The 18,294-nt window shown below is 38.5% G+C and overlaps 1 protein-coding gene across 6 annotated transcripts in view; it reads left to right on the forward strand.

Moving 5' to 3' along the window:
* CNTNAP4 (contactin associated protein family member 4) overlaps positions 1 to 18,294 on the forward strand; it is a 291,034-nt gene that overhangs the window by 83,819 nt on the left and 188,921 nt on the right. For 5 of the 6 annotated variants that reach the window (XM_062176397.1, XM_062176399.1, XM_062176403.1 and 2 more), the window contains exon 3: positions 1,135 to 1,328. In XM_062176397.1, the coding sequence (XP_062032381.1) occupies positions 1,135 to 1,328 (194 nt within the window). The remainder of the gene's footprint in view (positions 1 to 1,134; positions 1,329 to 18,294) is intronic. The other variant, XM_062176398.1, reaches the window with a different exon arrangement.

Raw genomic sequence — 18,294 nt, forward strand, 5'->3', positions numbered from 1 at the left:
CCCAGGTAGGATGGAGCCAGTGTTGCGCTGCTAAACTAGCTGGGGTGCGAACAGGTGCTTGTTTGTAGAGTTCCCTGCTTTCCATGGTTTAAAGCTTCCACCCTGGCCAGTTTCGAAGATGGTTACTTCATACCTGGCTTACAGAACTGAAACTTGAATAGTTACCTCCCAGGCACTGTTGCAAGCCGGCTCCAATCCACCACGGCACAGAACTCTCCATCTTTTATTAGGTTATGCTTCTCTGCACATGCCTCACTATTTACACTTTTCATACATTTTTTTTTGAAAGATTTGATTGTTTATTTTGGAAGTCAAATCATAGAGAAGAAAGGGAGAGAAAGAGAGAGAGAAATCTTCCATCTGTTGGTTCACTCCTCAAATGGCCGCAATGGTCAGTGCTGGGCCAGGCTGAAGCCAGGAACTTATCCAGTCTTCCATGAGGATAGCAGGGGCCCAAACGCTTCGGCGGTCTTTTGCTTCTCCCCGGCCGTTAGCAGGGAGCTGGGTCAAAGTGGAGCAGCTGGGACGTGAACTGGAGTTGCGGGCGGCGTTATTTGCTTTGCTACAATGCCGGCCCCTTCACGTGTGCCATGGACAGCTTTTTGATGTCCATCCCTCTCCTAAGATTATGAGGGCAAGGACTGTTCTTGACCATCTTTGTTTCACAAGGTTTAACTATGCACTCTACTTGCTTCTCCAAGAAGTCTCAACAATCAAAGGTATTGTCTACTTTCACCAGCAGTAGGCGGCATTCCCTGTACCCAGCCCTGGGCAAAGGGATCAAAGTCCAAACCATTCCTGATTCACACACCTGGGCAGTAAGCATGCTAGCTCCCAGTGTTGACAACGTTGCACAACCACTTAATGAAGCACTTCAGACATTTGGGGAGACCACTTGTTCTCTCAAAGCTAGGGGCCTGAAAGTGAACATAGTTAACATACAAGTTCTCTCCGTTTACAAGAAATTCTTAATGTTCTATATATTTTTCTATAATTATGAGAGTTTCATACTTTGAAAATTTAACTTTCTTAAGTGCCGTAAAGGAATGACAGTTGCTGGCATTTTGACTCTAAGTAGACTTTTTCACCTAATCCTTCTTTTCCCATTTTCTTCTCCTTCTGTCATCCCGAAAGGAGCCGGCGGCTGGTCTCCACTTGTGTCGAACAAATACCAGTGGTTGCAGATTGACCTTGGAGAGAGAATGGAGATCACCTCTGTGGCCACCCAAGGGGGTTACGGCAGCTCCAACTGGGTGACCAGTTACCTCCTGATGTTCAGCGACAGTGGCAGGAACTGGAAACAGTATCGGCAAGAGGACAGCATCTGGGTAAGTCTCTGTGACCAAGGACGGTCGTTGAGGGAAAGGTGCCGTTATTGCTGCTTGTTTATCAGCTGCTTAGAGGAAACACGGTTGCAAATCATTAAAATTACTTCGACAATGGTTTTCAAAAGAACAGGTTGGTAAATCTTCATCTTCTTCCATATTTCATGGTGACTGTATGAAAATCCTAAAGGTAAATTTCTTTCCCAGGGTCTTCAGAATTTATAAACAAAATTCCTGTTCATCTACTACATAGTGCAGAAGCCTAATAAATAAACAAGGCTTGTATACAAATAACATTAATTTGTTTGGAAGAATGTGTTAGTGTTGCACTGAATTTATTTAAAGTTATTTATTTTATTTCCTTTGATGGTTCTGAGCTTTTGGAGACTGGGTTTGTCTAGTATGTAGGGGGTTTATATTTAATAATCGGAATTTTAAATATATATATACACACATTTATATACTCATGTGTGACTATATTATGCACACATAACACCCACATATAATTCGTGCATAACCTTGTGAAAGTATGGAAAATACCCTCTGTTGTAAATAGGGGCGCAACCCCTGTGGGAGAGACTGGCAAAGAGGTGTGTTGTAATGAGCTGGTAATTTGAATGTGATGGACTGACAGCATTCAGACACCTGTTGGAGGACAGAAGCTAAAGGAAATTTGCCTGGTGATGAAGAAAAGACTTCTTTTTTCCTGTAGACAAGTATTTGTTTGGATTTTATATGGGTCAGGAACAACATGTGCAATCAAAGAACTATTTTTTTCCCTCTGGCTGAGTTGCCAGAAGCAGAGAAATGAATAACTTAATGAAGCATCATTCTTAGCACGCGGATAATTTGGAAGCCTATTTGGGCACATAATGATAATTTTCCCTGACCAGGCAATTGCCTCTTTTTTTTTTTTTTTAAACTTCCTGGAACTCCATTGTACATTATAAACTCATTGAAGCAATGGACTGTGATTTACTCACCTTTGTATCTTAAAATCTCGTGGTGACCATTTGGTACATGTTTATCGTTGTAAATTGAATTGAGAAGAAATAGCTGTACTGTTTCTCTAACGACAGTAGTGGGTTGGAAGAAGTTGCCTACACACATTTGCGAGAAAAGCAGCTTTAACATCCAAAGCAAGTGGAAGCTGTTGGACCAGTGCGGTGCGCCGGCCGCAGCACGCCGGCCGCAGCAGCCATTGGAGGGTGAACCAATGGCAAAGGAAGACCTTTCTCTCTGTCTCTCTCACTGTCCACTCTGCCTGTCAAAAAAAAAAAAAAAAAAGAGTAGGGGAACAGACGAAAAGAAATCAGCATATGAAAGAGCTATCTGTACCCCCGTGTTCATTGCAGCTCAAGTCACAATAGCTAAGATATGGAATCAACCCAGATGTCCATTAACTGATGACTGGACAAAGAAATTATGATATACATACACTATGGAGTACTACTTAGCTGTAAAAAAAAAATTGCAATCCTGTCTTTTGCAACAAAATGGATGCAACTGGAAACCATTCTACTTAATGAAATAAGCCAGTTTCTAAAAGACAGGTTTCATATGCTTTCCCTGATTTGAGGCAACTAGTAGAGTATCCAAAATGTAATGTATTGGAGTAAAAGGATGTGTTGCGATTTGGTGATTGTTTATGGCCCTTGTTTCTTCTGTTGAGGAGCAGTGTTTTCTTCTTCATATTATTTACTATAGGGTTAACCTTACATGCAGAAAGTAAACTGAAAAATAGATCTTTGTAGAAATTAGGAGTGGGAATAGGAGAGGGAGGAGGAAGAAGGGTTGGAGCATGGGTGGGAAGGAGGGTGGGGGGAAGCATCACTATGTTCCTAAATCTGTATGTGTGAAATACATGAAAATTGTATAACTTAAATAAAATTTTTAAAAAGAAGGGGGGAAAAAGCCCTGATTATTATGGTTCAGTTAATTCCATGAAAACTGTTCAAGGTAGAGATAAAAGAAACAGTAATTATGAACCAATAACAATCAAAGCTTAATGAAGTATTTTAACTAGATGTTGGGATTACTTTCACTCTTTCTAAATTAAATGGATTTTAAACTAGGTAAGTGGCCAGTGCACACTACTATTCAGCTGTGTTAATGAAAATTTATGTTTCTCATATTTTAAAAAATGATAGGTTTACCATGAAAACTATTGCTTTTTCTATGCATCAGGCTTCAGGAAACGCGGACCTAGCTGTTGCCATTGGTCTGTTTTGCCTGCTATCACAGTGAGGTCCTCAGGCATAAGGGTGGCGTGAATGATATCTTTCCTAATGCAAACCAGTACAGATACAGACGAGGCATGTGGCACAAGCTCGCTCAGTAACGCTGTTTGTCAGACCGTGTGCTGTCATCTGTTGCTTTACTTACCGTCTCCCCCTTTGGCCTGGGTGCTCCCTGCTAATCCAGACTGCACCTTCCAGACTTTCATCTCCGCATCCCCAATGTGTAATGGCACCTGGTATTTTGCAAATAAACCTGTTTGTTGAATGAATGAATAAGAAATGATTGAAGGAAATACACTTTTTGGGTAACACACTTCTGATCACACTAACTAAAAGTGAGTCCCTCCAGCCCCCATAAGCTCGTTCTTTCATTTATGACGTTCATCTCATATTCTGATAGTTAGGATGTTTTTCTCATCTCTATATGTTTAAAAGATTTTTAAAAACTTTATAGTTTTTTAACATCTATGTAAAATTGCCCATATTTATGGAAGTACCACGTAATGTCCTGATACATGCAATGTATTGTGTAATGTTCAGTTCAGGATAAACCTGTCCTTTCTTTATGGTGCAAACTTTGGGGTTTTTTGGTAAGGAAAATATGTGGTACATATTTTTGTACACATTATTTTGTACACATTATTGTACCACATCTATACTCACCCTACTGTACACTAGAACACTAGGACTTCTTTCTCCTCCGTGACTGCAATCTAGTACCGGTCAGTCAACTTTTCCTTGTGTCTCCATCCCTGCTACTCTCCCCAGTCTCCTAAACTACCGTTCTACTCTCAGTTTCATTGAGATCGACATTTGTAGATTCCACATGAAAACAGTAGTGAAATACTTTTTTTCTGTGCTTGGTTTATTTCATATTGACACAATAACTTTCAGTTCCATCTGTGCGTAGCACATGATAGGATTTAGTTCCTTTAAGGGGAAAATAATATTCCATTGTGTACTTGTACCACATTTGCTTTATGTGTTCATCAGGTATTGGACACTTAGGTTGATACCTATCTTGACAGTTCATCGATGAACTATCTTGACAATTCATCAATGAGCGTGTGAATGCAGATAGCTCTTCTACAAGCTGATTTCCTTTGAATATACACCCCATGGTGGTGCTAGGTCATATGGTAGTTCTGTTTTTAATTTTTTGAGAAAACTTCTCACTGTTTTCCATATTAATTTACTTTCCCACCCACACTGTACAGGGGTTCTCGTTTCTCCATAACCTCACCACACTTGTTACCTTTTTGTGTTGGGTTAATAACCAATCTAACTAGAGTGAGGTGATATTGCAGTTTTCAGTTGAATTCTCTTGATCTTTAGTAATGTTTATTATTTTTTCCATGGACTGTTAGTGATTTATATGTTTTTCTTGAAAATATTTACATCTATTACCCATTTTAAAACCCAATTATTTGGTAGGTTTTTTATTTGATTTTGCTATTGTTTGAATTCCTTATTTTTACTGGCTATTAACCCCTTGCCAGATATATGATTTGCAAATATTTCCCTCCATTCTGTAGCTTGTCTGTTCACTGTGTTGATTGTTCTCTTTGCTGTGTAGAAGCTTTTTAGTTTGATGAAATTCCAGTTGTCTAGTTTTGCTTTTGTTTCTTGTGCTTTTGGGGTTTCATCCAAAAAATCCTCATTCACTCTGATGTCCTAGTATTTCCCCTAGGTGTTTTCTTCTAGGAGTTCCCTACTTTCAGGTCAACTCAAAATCAATTTTTTGTTGATTTTTGTGCATGGTGAGAAATATGGGTTTAATTTCATTTTTCTGCTTGTGAATGTCCAATTTTCCCAGGGCCATTTATTAAAAAGTCTGTCTTGTCTTTAATGCATGTTCTTAGCACCTTTGCCATAGATCAGCTGGCTATAGAGGTATTGGTTTACTTCTATGCTGTCTGTTCTGTTCCATTGGTCCATGTGTCTGTTTTTAAGTCATCACTATGCTATTTTCATTTCCAAGTCTTTGTAATACAATATGAAGTTAGACAGTGTAATGCCTCTTCATTTTTTTTTTCAAGATTGCTTAGGCTATTTGGAATTTCTCATTTTACCTGGAATTCAGGATTATTTTCTCTAGCTCTATGAAGAAAGTCACTGGTATCTTGATGGGGATTCACTGTATTTGTAGTTTGATTTGGACATTATGTCCATTTTAGCAGTATTAATTCTTCCAATCCAAGAACTCAGGATGTCTTTACATTTCATTGTGTCCTCTTCAGTTTCTTTCATCCATGTTTTATAGTTTTTATTGTAGAGCTCTTTCAATTCCTTGGTTAAATTTGTATCAAGATATTTATTTTTTTTAGTAGCTATTAGAAAATTTGGTTTCTTCCTTGATTTTTTTTTCAGAAAATTCACTATTGTTGTATAGCAATGATAGTGACTTTTATGTTGATGTTTTTTATGTTTTATTTTATGTTTTTAATTTATTTTACAGGTTGAGTTATAGACAGTGAGAGAGACAGAGAGAAAGGTCTTCTTTCCATTGGTTCACTCCCCAAATGGCTGCCACGGTTGGCACTGCACTGATCTAAAGCCAAGAGCCAAGTGCTTCTTACTGGTCTCCTAGAAGTGGGCCATCTTCCACTGCCCTCCCGGGCCACAGCAAAGAGCTGGACTGGAAGAGGAGCAACCGGGACTAGAACCCGGCGCCCATATGGGATGCCAGTGCCACAGGCGGAGGATTAAGCAAGTGAGCCATGGCGCCAGCCCTATGTTGATTTTTTTAAAATATTTTTGCCACATTTATTTCAAATGTAGATACTATATACATACAGATAAATATTATTTTTCTTGAAAATAGAGATATTAATATCACAGAATGAGCAATTCATGACAATTATCATAACACGGGGAAAAATGAGTACATTGTCTTTATGTGGTATGAATAATGAAGCAATATTTATAACTAAGTAATAAATGATATAACATCCACACAATCTTCTATTCCATCTATATATTAAACTCCATATATAAGAAAAAAAAACATAATATTTGTCTGGGTCTGACTTAATTCACTTTGCATACTGATCTCTTTTTTCTTACATTTTGTTGCAAATGTCAGGATTTATTTTTTTTCCCATAATGGAGTGATAGTCCATCATGCATGTATATCATCTTTTTAAGTCCAGTCATCAGTTGATGACATCTAAATTGATTTCATATATTTGCTACTGTGAGTTGAGCTGCTGTAAACCTGGGAGTGCAAGTACCTCTTTCATAGACTGCTTTCATTTCCTTTGTATATGTTCCCAGGAGTCAGATAACTGCGTAATATGGTAGACCTGTTTTTCTGAGAAATATTCATATTTTGTTCATTATGGTTTTATCACTTCACATTCTACCAACAATGTTTTAGGACACTTTTTTCCCCACATCTTCAACAGCATTTGTTATTTTAAAATTTTTAGATAATAGTCATTCTAACTGGGGTGAGGTGATTCCTCATTGTGGTTTGTATTTGCATTTCCATGATTGCTGGTGATACTGAGAATTTTTCCATGTGTCTGTTGGTCATTTGTATTTCATACTTGGAAAAATGCTTGTTCATATCCTTTGTTCCTTACTCAACTGGGCTGTTTATTTTGTTGTTGAGTTTCTTGAGATCCTTATATGTTTTGGATATTAATCCTTTATCAGCTACATATCTTGCAGATATTTTCTCCTATTCTGCTGGTTGCCTCTTCACTTTGTTGGTTGTTTCCTTTGCTGTGCAGAAGCTTCTAGCTTGATGAAATCTCATTTCTGCTTTTATTGCCTGTGCTTCTGGGATCTTAGCCAAGAAGTCTTTTCCTAGGCCATTGTCTTGTAGTGTTTCCCCTATGTTTTTCTCTAGTAATTTGATTGTTTTAGTCTTAAGTTTAGATCCTTGATCCATTGTGAGCTGGACTTTTGTACAGGATATAACTTTTGCGTATGGAAACTCAATTTTCCCAACACCATTTTTTGAAGAGATTATCCTTTCTCCATGGAATGATTGTTAGCTCGTTTGTCAAAGATTAGTTGGCTGTAGAAACATGGCTTACTTTCTGGGGTTTCCACTCTGTCCCATTGGTCTGCATGTTATGTCTTGAATTCTGGTACTGTGATACTTCCAGCTTGGTTTTTGTTGTTTAATATTACTTTGAGTATTTGAGATGGTTTATGTTTCCATATGAATTTTAGGGTTATTTTTTTCTAATTCTGTGACAAATATTCTTGGAATTTTTATTGGGATTGCATTGAATCTGTTAACTGCTTTGGGTTTTTTGGACATTTTGATGATATTAGTTATTCCAACCCATGAGCACAGTATAATTTTCCATTTCTTTTGTGTCCTCTTCTGTTTCTTTCACTAATGTTTTCCTGTTTTCATTGTAGAGATCTTTCACATTCTTGGTTAAATTTATCCAAATATATTTAACTATTTTTGTAGCTATGGTGAATGGGGCTGATCTTGTAAGCTCTTTCTCAGCCAGAACAGAGAGTTGGTGTATAAGTATGCTATTGATTTTTGTGTGTTGATTTTATGTCCTGAAACATTGCCAATTCTAAGTTCTCATAGTCTTAGTGGATTCTTTTGGTTCTCCTATACACAAGATCATGTCATCTGTTAATAGGTATAATTTGTTTCTCCTTTCCAATTTGTATCCCTTGATTTCTTTTCTTGCCTAATGGCTCTGGCTATACTAGATAATATATTGGAACTGTATTGGATATAGTGGTGAGAATGGGCATCCTTATTTGGTTTCAAATCTCAGTGGGAATGCTTGCAGCTTTACCTGTTTAAAATATTGGCTTTGGGTTTGTCATGTGTCGCCTTGGTTGTGTTGAGGTGTGTCTCTCCTATATCCAACTTTTTAAAAGTTTTTTAGTCATCAAAGGATGTTGTATTTTATCAAACGCTTATTCTGCATCTACAGAGATAATCATAAGGCTTTTGTCATTCATTTTGTTGATGTGATGTATCACATTTATTGATTTGTGTATGTTGAACCATCCCTGCATCCTTGGGATAAATCCCACATTGTCAGTGTATAATCTTTTTGATGTGATGTTGGATTTGATTTGGTAGTATTTTGTTGAGGGTTTTTGCATCTATGTTCATTAGGAATATCGGGCTAAAGTTCTCTTTTTCTATTGTGTCTTTGTCTGGTTTGGGAATTAAGGTAGTCCTGGCCTCTTAGTGAGTTTGGAAGGATTTCTTCCTTCTCCTTTAATTGTTTTGAATACTTTAAGAACTGGTGTTAGTTATTTCTTAAAAGTTGGTAGAATTAAGCAGTGAAAGTGTACAATCCTGAGTTTTTCTTTGTTGGGAAGCTCTTTATTAGTGATTTAGTTTCAGCCATGAATATTGCTGTATTGAGGTTTTCTATGTCTTCATGACTCAATTTTGGTAATTATATGTGTCCAGAAATCTACACATTTCCCCTAGATTCTCCAATTTGTTGATGTATATTTGTTTATAACAATGCCTAATGATTCTATTTCTGTGGTATCTTTTAAAATATTCTCTTTTCATCTCTGATTTTATTAGTTTGGCCTTCTTTTTTTTTTTCTTGATTAGTTGGGTTAACGATTTATCAATTTTCTTTATTTTTTCAAAAAAACAGATCTGCATTCCACTGACCTTTTATATAGCTTTTTTGATTTCTGTTTTGCTTATTTCTTCTCTAATTATGATATTTCTTTCTACCTACTGATTTTGGGTTTGATTTGTTGTTTTTCTAGGTCCTTAAGAAGAATGAGATTGTTAGCTTTCCAATTTTTTGCTATAGTTGCTTATTTCTTTCAGCTGTCCTTTTTTAGTATTTAGTATTAGCTTTTTTAGTATTCCATAAGTTTTAAATATGTTGTGTTTTCATTTATTTCCTGATTTTTTTTTAATTTTCCTTTAGATTTCTTCTATGACCCACTGTTTGTTCAAAAGCGTGTGCTTCAGTATTTATGTGTTTGTATATTTTCTAGAGTTGCTTTTGTTGTTAATTTCCTGCTTCATTCGATTGTGGTCAGAAAAGATGTCTGATACAATTTCAGTTTTTTGAGACTTGTTTTGTGACTTCATATATGGTCTCTCTTAGAGAATGCTTCTTGTACTGATGAAAAGAATGTGTATTCTGTAGCTGTGGGATGCAGTGTTCTGTAGATATCTCTTAAGTCCATTTGGTCTAGAGTATAGATTATCTGTGTTGTTTCTTTGTTGGTATTTTAATCTGGTTGATCTATCCATTGATGAAAGTGTGGTGTTGGAGTCCCCAAATATTATTGTATTGGAGAAATGTTTCCCTTTAGATTTATAAACACTTGTTTTATAAAACTATGTACACTGGCATTGTATGAATATACATTTAGTGCAGTCACATCTTTTTGGTGAATTGATCCCTTACTCATTACATAATGACTGTCTGTTTGTCTAATGATTTTCTTAAAGTCTACTTTTTTTCTGATATGAATATATCTACACTGCCAGCTTTTGATTTCCATTTGCATGGAGTATCTTTTTCTGTCCTTTCACTTTTATTCTGTGTGTATCCTAGTTGGTGAGTGTGTTTCTCATATCCAACATATAGATGGATCTTCTTCTTCTTTTTTTTTTTTTAAATCCATTTAGTCAGTCAGTATCTTTTAATTGGGGAATATAGTACACTTACATTATTGGTAAGTATTTTTCCATAAATACTCATATTGTTTGTTTTGAATGTCCTTTGTTCTTTTACTAGGAAGTTTTCTGCCTTCACATTTCTTCATGGTGCTGATTATCTTTTTCTGTTTCTATATGCAATACATCCTTAGGTATCATTTATAAGGCTCTTTGGGTGGTGACAAATTCTTGCAATTTTTGCTTGTCTTGGAAGGTCTTTATTTCACCTTCATTTATGAATGAGAGTTTTGCTGGATAAAGTATTCTGGGTTGGAAGTTTTTTTTTTTTTTTTTTCCTCTTAGAAGTTGTACTATATCTGTCCATTCTCTCCTGGCCTGTGAGGTTTCTTTTACGAAATCTGCTTTCAATCTAATGGGAGTTCCTTTAAAAGTGACCTGGCATTTCTTTTTTGCAGGTTTTAGGAGGTTCTCTTTATGTTGTATCTTTGAAAGTTTGACTATGATGTGTCATGAGAATCTTTTCTGATCATGCCTATTTGGAGTTCTATACACTTCCTGTATTTGGGTGTCCATATCTTTCTCTGAATTGAGGAAACTTTCTGTTACTATTTTATTGAAGAGTTCTCTGGAACTATTTTATTGAAGAGTTCTTCTTTTCTGCTTCTTCAGGAACTCCTAAGACTCATGTATTTAGTCACTTGATGGTATCTTATAGATTCCAAACACTGCATTCTTTGTAATTTTCTCCTTCTTTTTTTGTCTGACTGATATACTTCCAAAGATACATCTTCTAGACCAGATATTCTTTCTTCTGCTTCATTTAGTCTGTTGTTAAGGCTTCTTACTTTGTTATTTGTCTTATTGAATACTTCAATTCTTTTTTAACATAGCATAGCATGGTGTTTGTATGCATTTTTAACCTAGAAAATTTTTATTTAAGGTATACAAACGTCATGCATTTAATATATACAAATGTAAGAACATAGTGATTCTTCCCACCCTGCCCTCCCACCTGCCCACACTCCTTTCCTTCTTTCTCCTCCTTTTCCTATTCAGTCTTTGAATACTTCACTTTTGAAATTTCTTTTGCTATATTCTATCAATGTCACATACTGAATTTCTACTTTTATTTAACTATTTCCTTGTGTGTTTGAATAATCTTATAATCATTCTTTTGCATTCTTTTTTAGGCATTTTGTCAATTTCCCTTTCTTCATAGTCCAATATTAATGTGTTATTTTCTTTTGGGGAGTCATATTACTTTCCTTTTTCATGTTTCTTGTGTTCCTACATTGATTTTTGTACATCTATCATGTACATTTATTATATATATAATTTATATATGTTTATATTCATTTCTATCACTTTTGGAGGATGGTTTTTGTGATTGAAGCCTTTATTCCTGGAGAGGTACATCAGGGAATTGCTGGACCACCTAAGGCTTACAGTCCTGGGGTGTGTGCTGGGTGGAGCTGGAGAGCTCAGGCCACCATTTGTGGATGGGACAAGAGTCCAGAGTGACATCCAAGACAAGTAAAGTGGAGCATCTCTGGCTAACCTCAGTGAGGGCAGGGGATGTTGGAGCCAATTGGTATGTTCATGGTCCCAACTTTTCCCTGTGCCAGGGTGAACTAGCTGATGGACAGCTTACAGAGAGCTCATACTTCACCCACCCAGGCTTGTGTCCCATGCAGATCAGCCAGTCTCTCTGTGGTATGTCCCCGCACCCCACAATGAGATCCATCCCTGCTGCACAGGGAGCTCTGAATCCCCCTGTCAGACTTGGAGGGTACAGAGAAGCCTTCAGTTTTTCAAATGGTCTGGGAGAGGAGGCAGTGGAAAGAGGATGGTTCAGTTCTGATGGGCTTGCCTCCTATTTCCAGAGCACAAGGGGCTACTCTAGTGCCCTGGCCTCACTGTCTACTGCAGTGCAGAGTGCTATGGGTACCCTGCTGTTCTCAGTTGGACCTGTGTGGTTCCGTCTGCCCTGCTAAATGCAGCAAGGTCTCTGGGATTTCCAGGAAAGAAGATAAGCAAGCAGTTCTTTTAACCAGCTTCCCTCTCAAGATGAAGCCTCCCCACCACAATCCTCGCTCTGAGAAGTTGGCCATGGGGAACTGTATGGGTTCCACCACCAAAGTGTGGAGCCCCAAGTGTTTGCAGGAGCATTACCCACTGAGTTGCTGATCTGTGACAGCGGGATTCCTCTCTGGGAGGGTTGTCTGCGTGAGAGGGCTGTGTAGATGGTCTCCCCCTATGTTCTGTTCCCTCTCTTACCTATAATAGACAATCCGAAGCCCTGGGGCCTCAGGCACCACCTTGTTCCTCTTTCTGCACTCTCCAAGCTGCCATGCCTGTTAGGTTTTCCCCACTGTGTTCCTGCTTCTCTTCTCTCCTCCTGCCTCTGATGTGGAGATGTATCTGCTTTGAGTATCTTAGTGACAGAGGATGCAAACAACGGACTTCTTTATGTGGCCATCTTGAATATCCTCTGATGCTATTGAATTTTGTACGCTGATCTTGTATCCTACAACTTTCCTGAATTTGATTATTAGTTCTAATAGACTTTTAGTGAGATCTTCGGAGTTTTCCATACATAAACCGTGTTATCTGCAGACAGTGATGATGTGATTTCCTCCTTTCCATTTTGGATGTCCACTCTTTATTCTTGCCAACTTGGGTGTCCCCTTTTTTCCTTGCCTATGTTTTTTCCCTTGTTCTGGCTAGGACTTCCAGTACTGTGTTGAAAAAAGTGACTAAAGTGGATATCTTTTTCTTGTTCTAGATCTTAGAGAAAAGCTTTCATCTTCTCCCAATTCAGTTTGATTGGCTTGTTGCGGATGGCCTCTGTGATTTTGTTTGGAGTTGTATTCCTTCTGTACATAATTTGTTCAGAGTTTTTATCATGAAGAAATGTTTAATTTTATCAGATGACTTTTCTGCATCTGTTAGGCTGATTATATTGCTTTGTCCTTCGTTCTTTAATGTGTCATACCACACTTATTGATTTGTGTATTTTGAACTTTCATCCATGGCATGAATCTCATTTGATCATGATAATTAATCTTGTTAATGTGCTGTTGCATTTGGGTTGTTAATAGTTTGTGGAATGTTTTTGCATCTGCGGTCATCATGGATATTGCCCTGTAACTTTGTTTTGCTTTTGTTTTGTCCATGACTGGTTTTGATATCAAGGTAATGTTTGCTTCAAAGGACGAGTCTTTAAGAGTTCCCTCCTCTTCTGTTTGTTGGAAATAAGAAGGTCTGTTGTTAATTCTTTAAATTTTTGGCAGAATTTTGCAGTGCAATAATCTGGTCTCAGGTTTTTCTTTGATGGTAGACTTTAAGTAATGATTTAATCTTGTTATTCATTATTTCTTTGGGTACTCTGATTCTTCATGATTCAATATTGCTAAGGTGGATGGGTCTAGGAATTTGTCCATTTCTTCTAGGTTATCATGTTCATTGGCATACAATTATTTATAATAATCTCATACGATCCTTAGCATTTTTCTGGTATAGGTTGAAATGTCTCCCTTTTCATTTCTGATTTTATTTATTTAATCTTTTTTTTTCTTGATCTATCTAGTGGTTTATCAATTTTTTATTGAACCAACTTCATTATTTTTGAAGACTTATTTATTTATTTGAAAGGCATAGTTTCAGAGAGAGGGGGAAAGAGAGAGAGAAATAGAGAGAGAGAGAGTGATGTTTCATCCAATGGTTCAGTCCCCAGATGGCTGCAACAGTCCTGGATGGGCCAGTCTGAAACCAGAAGCCAGGAGCTTCACTAGAGTCTCCGACATAGGGACCCACACACTTGGGCCATCTTCCTCTGCTTTCCCAAGTCCTTAGCAGGGAGCTGGATCAGAAGTGGCGTGTCCACAACATGAACTATCACCCATATGCGATGCCAGCGTTGCAGACAGCAGCTTTACCTGCTACGCCACAGTGCTGGACCCAAGAACCAACTCTGCTTCATTGATCTTTTGTGTGTTTTGGTTTCATTTATTCTCTGATCTTTACATCTTTATATCCTTCCACCAAATTTGATTTTGAGTTGCTGCTATTTTTCTATTTCCTTGAGGTGATAAGTTGTTAATTTGAGATCTCCTCTGCCACATTGTGTGTGTGTGTGTGACATCAGCATTGCTTTCTTTAAATTTCTCTTGTATTGCTTGCGCTATATCTCATAGATTTTGTATGTTGTGGTTCCATTTCTGTGTGTTTCAAAAAAATTTTAGTTTCCTTCTTAATTTCTTTCTTGATCCATTGAGTGTTTAGGAGTAAATCGTTTAATTATTAAGTTTGTTTTCCTTGTTATTGATTTCTGCTTGAGTTACATTGTGGTCAGAAAAGATAATGTTATTTCAATATTTTAACATCTGCTGAGACTTCTTTTGTGACATACCATGTGATCTGTCCTGTACATTGTTTAATATGCTTTTGAAAAGAACGTGTATGGGGCCAGTGCTGTGGTATAGCGGGTAAATGCCACCTGTGGTACTGGCATCCCATATGAGCTCAAGTTCGTGTCTCAGCTGCTCCACTTCCAATCCAGCTCTCTCCTGTGGCCTGGGAAAGCAGTAGACGATGGCCCAAGTTCTTGGGCCCCTGTGCTCATGTGGGAGACCCAGAGGAGGCTCTTGGCTCCTAGCTTCGGATTGGCACAGCTCCGGCCATTGTGGCCATCTGGGGCATGAACCAGCAGATGGAAGACCTTTCTCTCTCTCTCTCTCTCTCTCTCTCTCTCTCTCTCTCTCTCTCCCCCTCCCTCTCTCTCCCCCTCCCTCCCTCCCTCCCTCTCTGTAACTGCCTTTCAAATAAATAAATAAATCTTAAAAAAAAAAGAAAAGAGTGTATTATGGAAATGTATAGAATGTTCTGTAGATGTCGATTAGGCTCAGATTATTTAAGGTGCAGTGTAACTCTGCTGTTTGAATGCTGATCTTTCTGAATACTCTTCCCATGGTTGAAAATGGGGTGTTCAGATTCCCTGCTGATATTGCACTGGAGTCCGTCTCTCCTTCTAGATTTATTAATATTTGCTATATTTATTTGTTTGCTTCTCATTGAGTTTACATGTCATTTCCTCTTGCTGAATTAACTCTTCATTATTAGGTAATGACTTTTCTAATTTTTTTTTAATTTTTTTTTTAATTTTTTGACAGGCAGAGTGGACAGTAAGAGAGAGAGACAGAGAGAAAGGTCTTCCTTTGCCGTTGGTTCACCCTCCAATGGCCGCCGCGGTAGGCGCGCTGCTGCCGGCGCACCGCGCTGATCCGATGGCAGGAGCCAGGTGCTTCTCCTGGTCTCCCATGGGGTGCAGGGCCCAAGCACTTGGGCCATCCTCCACTGCACTCCCTGGCCACAGCAGAGAGCTGGCCTGGAAGAGGGGCAACCGGGACAGGATCGATGCCCCGACCGGGACTAGAACCCGGTGTGCTGGCGCCGCAAGGCAGAGGATTAGCCTATTGAGCCGCGGCGCTGGCCGGGTAATGACTTTTCTTACTTCCTTTTCAGTTTTTTATTTAAAATCGGTTTTATTGATGAGAGTATGGTTATCCCTGCTTTCTTTTTGGGTTCCACTGACTTGGAACAGCTTATCTCATCCTTTCATTCTCCGTCTATTCATATCCTTAGAGGTAAAGTAGGTTTCTAGGAAGCAGCACATAGTTGGGTCTTTTTTTTATTCTTTCATTCATTTGACCACTATGTGCCATCTAATTGGAGAATTTAATCCACTTGCATTTAGGATAATTGTGATAGGTACATTCTTACAGTTTCTATTTTGATAATTTTCTTCTGCTTTTATTGTGCTTCCTTTCTGTCTGTCATTGTCTCGTTTAATCGTCCCTTGTGGTTAAGTGATTTTCTTTGGTAGTGTGTTTTGATTTCTTGGTTATCATTTTTGTTGTCTCCATTATGGAGCGTTGTGGTTACCGTGATGCTTACAAAAACATGTTTTGATTCTAACAAGCTATTTTAAAACAACAGCAACTTGACGTTGATTGTAAATGTAAGAAATAGGGGCTGGTGTTGTGGTGTAGTGGGCAAAGCTGTTGTGTGCTGTGCTGGCATCCCTTATGGGTACCAGTTTGTGTCCTGGATGCTCGTCTTATGATCCAGCTTTCTGCTTATGGCCCGGTAAAGCAGTGAAAGCTGGCCCAGGTATTTGGGCCCCTGCACCCACGTTGGAGACCTGGAAGAAGCTCCTGGCTCCTGGCTTCAGATGGGCTCTGCTCCAGCCATTGTGGCAATATGGGTAGTGAACCAGTGGGTGGAAGACCTCTCTCTGTCTCTCCCTCTCTGTGTATGTAACTCTATCTTTCAATAAAGAAAGAAAATCTTTAAGAAAAGAATATAAGAGATAAGCAAAAAGATAAAATATTAATCTAAAAATCTATAATTATGCCCTATTTCTCCTTAGCTTTTGAATTAGAAAAATATTTATTTGTGTGTGAGAGATAACAGAGTGAGCACTCCCATCTGCTGCTTCACTCCCCAGATGGCCACAGCAGCCGGGGGCAAAATCCAGGAGCTGGTGTTTCAACCTGGGTCTCCCACATGGATGGCAAGAACTCAACTCCTTGAGCTTTCACCACTGCTCCCAGGGTCTGCATTGTATCAGGAAGCTGGAATCAGGATCCAGAGCCAGGGATCAAGTCTGGGTACCTCTGGGATGCAGGTGTCCTAACTGGCATCTTAATAGCTAGCCTAGATGCCTGCCCTGTGTTTTGACTTTTCTATCTCCCAGTTTACACCTTTCTGTATTTCCTATCTCAAGATATCTGTGTAGTGTTTTCATTTTTGGTCATTTTTTGTCTTTGTACTAAAGAAATGAGTGGTTTATGCACCATACTTACAATTTAAAAACATCTTGTATTTGCCTGTAGGGCTACTCTTACCAATGAGATTTCTATCTTCTGATATTTCTTCTTTCTTGTTTATGTGTCATTCTTTGAGTTTGAAGAATTCCCTTTAACGTTTCTTGTATGACAGACCTGGTGGGGAAGAATGTTTCAGTTTTTGTTTGGGAACGTCTTCATTCCTCCTTCATAACGGAAAGATAGCTTTGTTGGCTGTGCTATTCTTGGCTGGAAGATCTTTTCCTTCAGTTTGGGAAAATCTCATCCCATTCTCTTATGGCCTATGAAGTATCTGCCGAGAAGTTTGAAGACAGGTAAATTGGGACACTCTTAGGTGTTATTTGTTTCTCCTATTTTGTGGCTTTCAGATTCCTCTATCTTTTCTTTTTAGAAGATTTATTTATTTATTTTGAAAGTCAAAGTTGCAGAGAGAGAGGGAGAGATAGAAATATTCTATCCACTGGTTCACAGTAGCCAGCAGGGGGCCAGGCTGAAGCCAGGAGTTAAGAACTTCATCCAGATCTATCACGTGGGTGGCAGGGACACAACACCTGGGCCATCTTCAGCTACATTTCTACTTTTCCCAGGCCATTAGCTGGAAGCTGGATCTTAAGTAGAGCAGCCAGGACATGAACTGATGGCTGTAGGAGATGTCTGTATCATAGGCATTGGCTTCACTGCTATGCCATAATGCCAGTCCTGGAGAATCCTGTATCTTTTAAAAAATTTGTTTGAGAGGCTGAGTGCAAGAGTGAGAGGGAAAATAAACACTCTCATCCTGTAGTTCCTTCCAAATTTTGCCTTGTTTGGGGCTCTGATCAGGAGCTAGAAACTCATAGGTCTCCCATCTTGGTGGAACTAAGGCAGCTGCTTGAGCCATCACCTGCTGCCCACTGTGATCTACAGCAGGAAGCTGGAATGGAGCCAAAAATTTAACCCGGCACCCCAGCACGGGACATAGGCATCTTGGCGAGCTTCATAAACTTGGACTTCTTAATTATAATGTATCTTTCTTGAATTAGAATTGGTTGAGTTGAATCTGATTGGTAATCTTTTACCTCCCTCTACCTCACTTGTTGTATCTTTATCTAAGTTTGGGATAATTCCTGTTACTGTCTCTTTGAATAAAATGTCTGCTCCTTTGGTCTTTTTAAGTCCCTCTTGAATCCCAATATCTTGTGAATTTGCTCCAAAGTGCTGTTTCAGAGTAACTATAAGTGTTATTCAGCCCTCTTCTTTTTTCTTTTTTTTTTCTCCTA

This window comes from Lepus europaeus, chromosome 19 (genome assembly GCF_033115175.1).
Source record: "Lepus europaeus isolate LE1 chromosome 19, mLepTim1.pri, whole genome shotgun sequence".
In the NCBI taxonomy this organism is placed as follows: domain Eukaryota; kingdom Metazoa; phylum Chordata; class Mammalia; order Lagomorpha; family Leporidae; genus Lepus; species Lepus europaeus.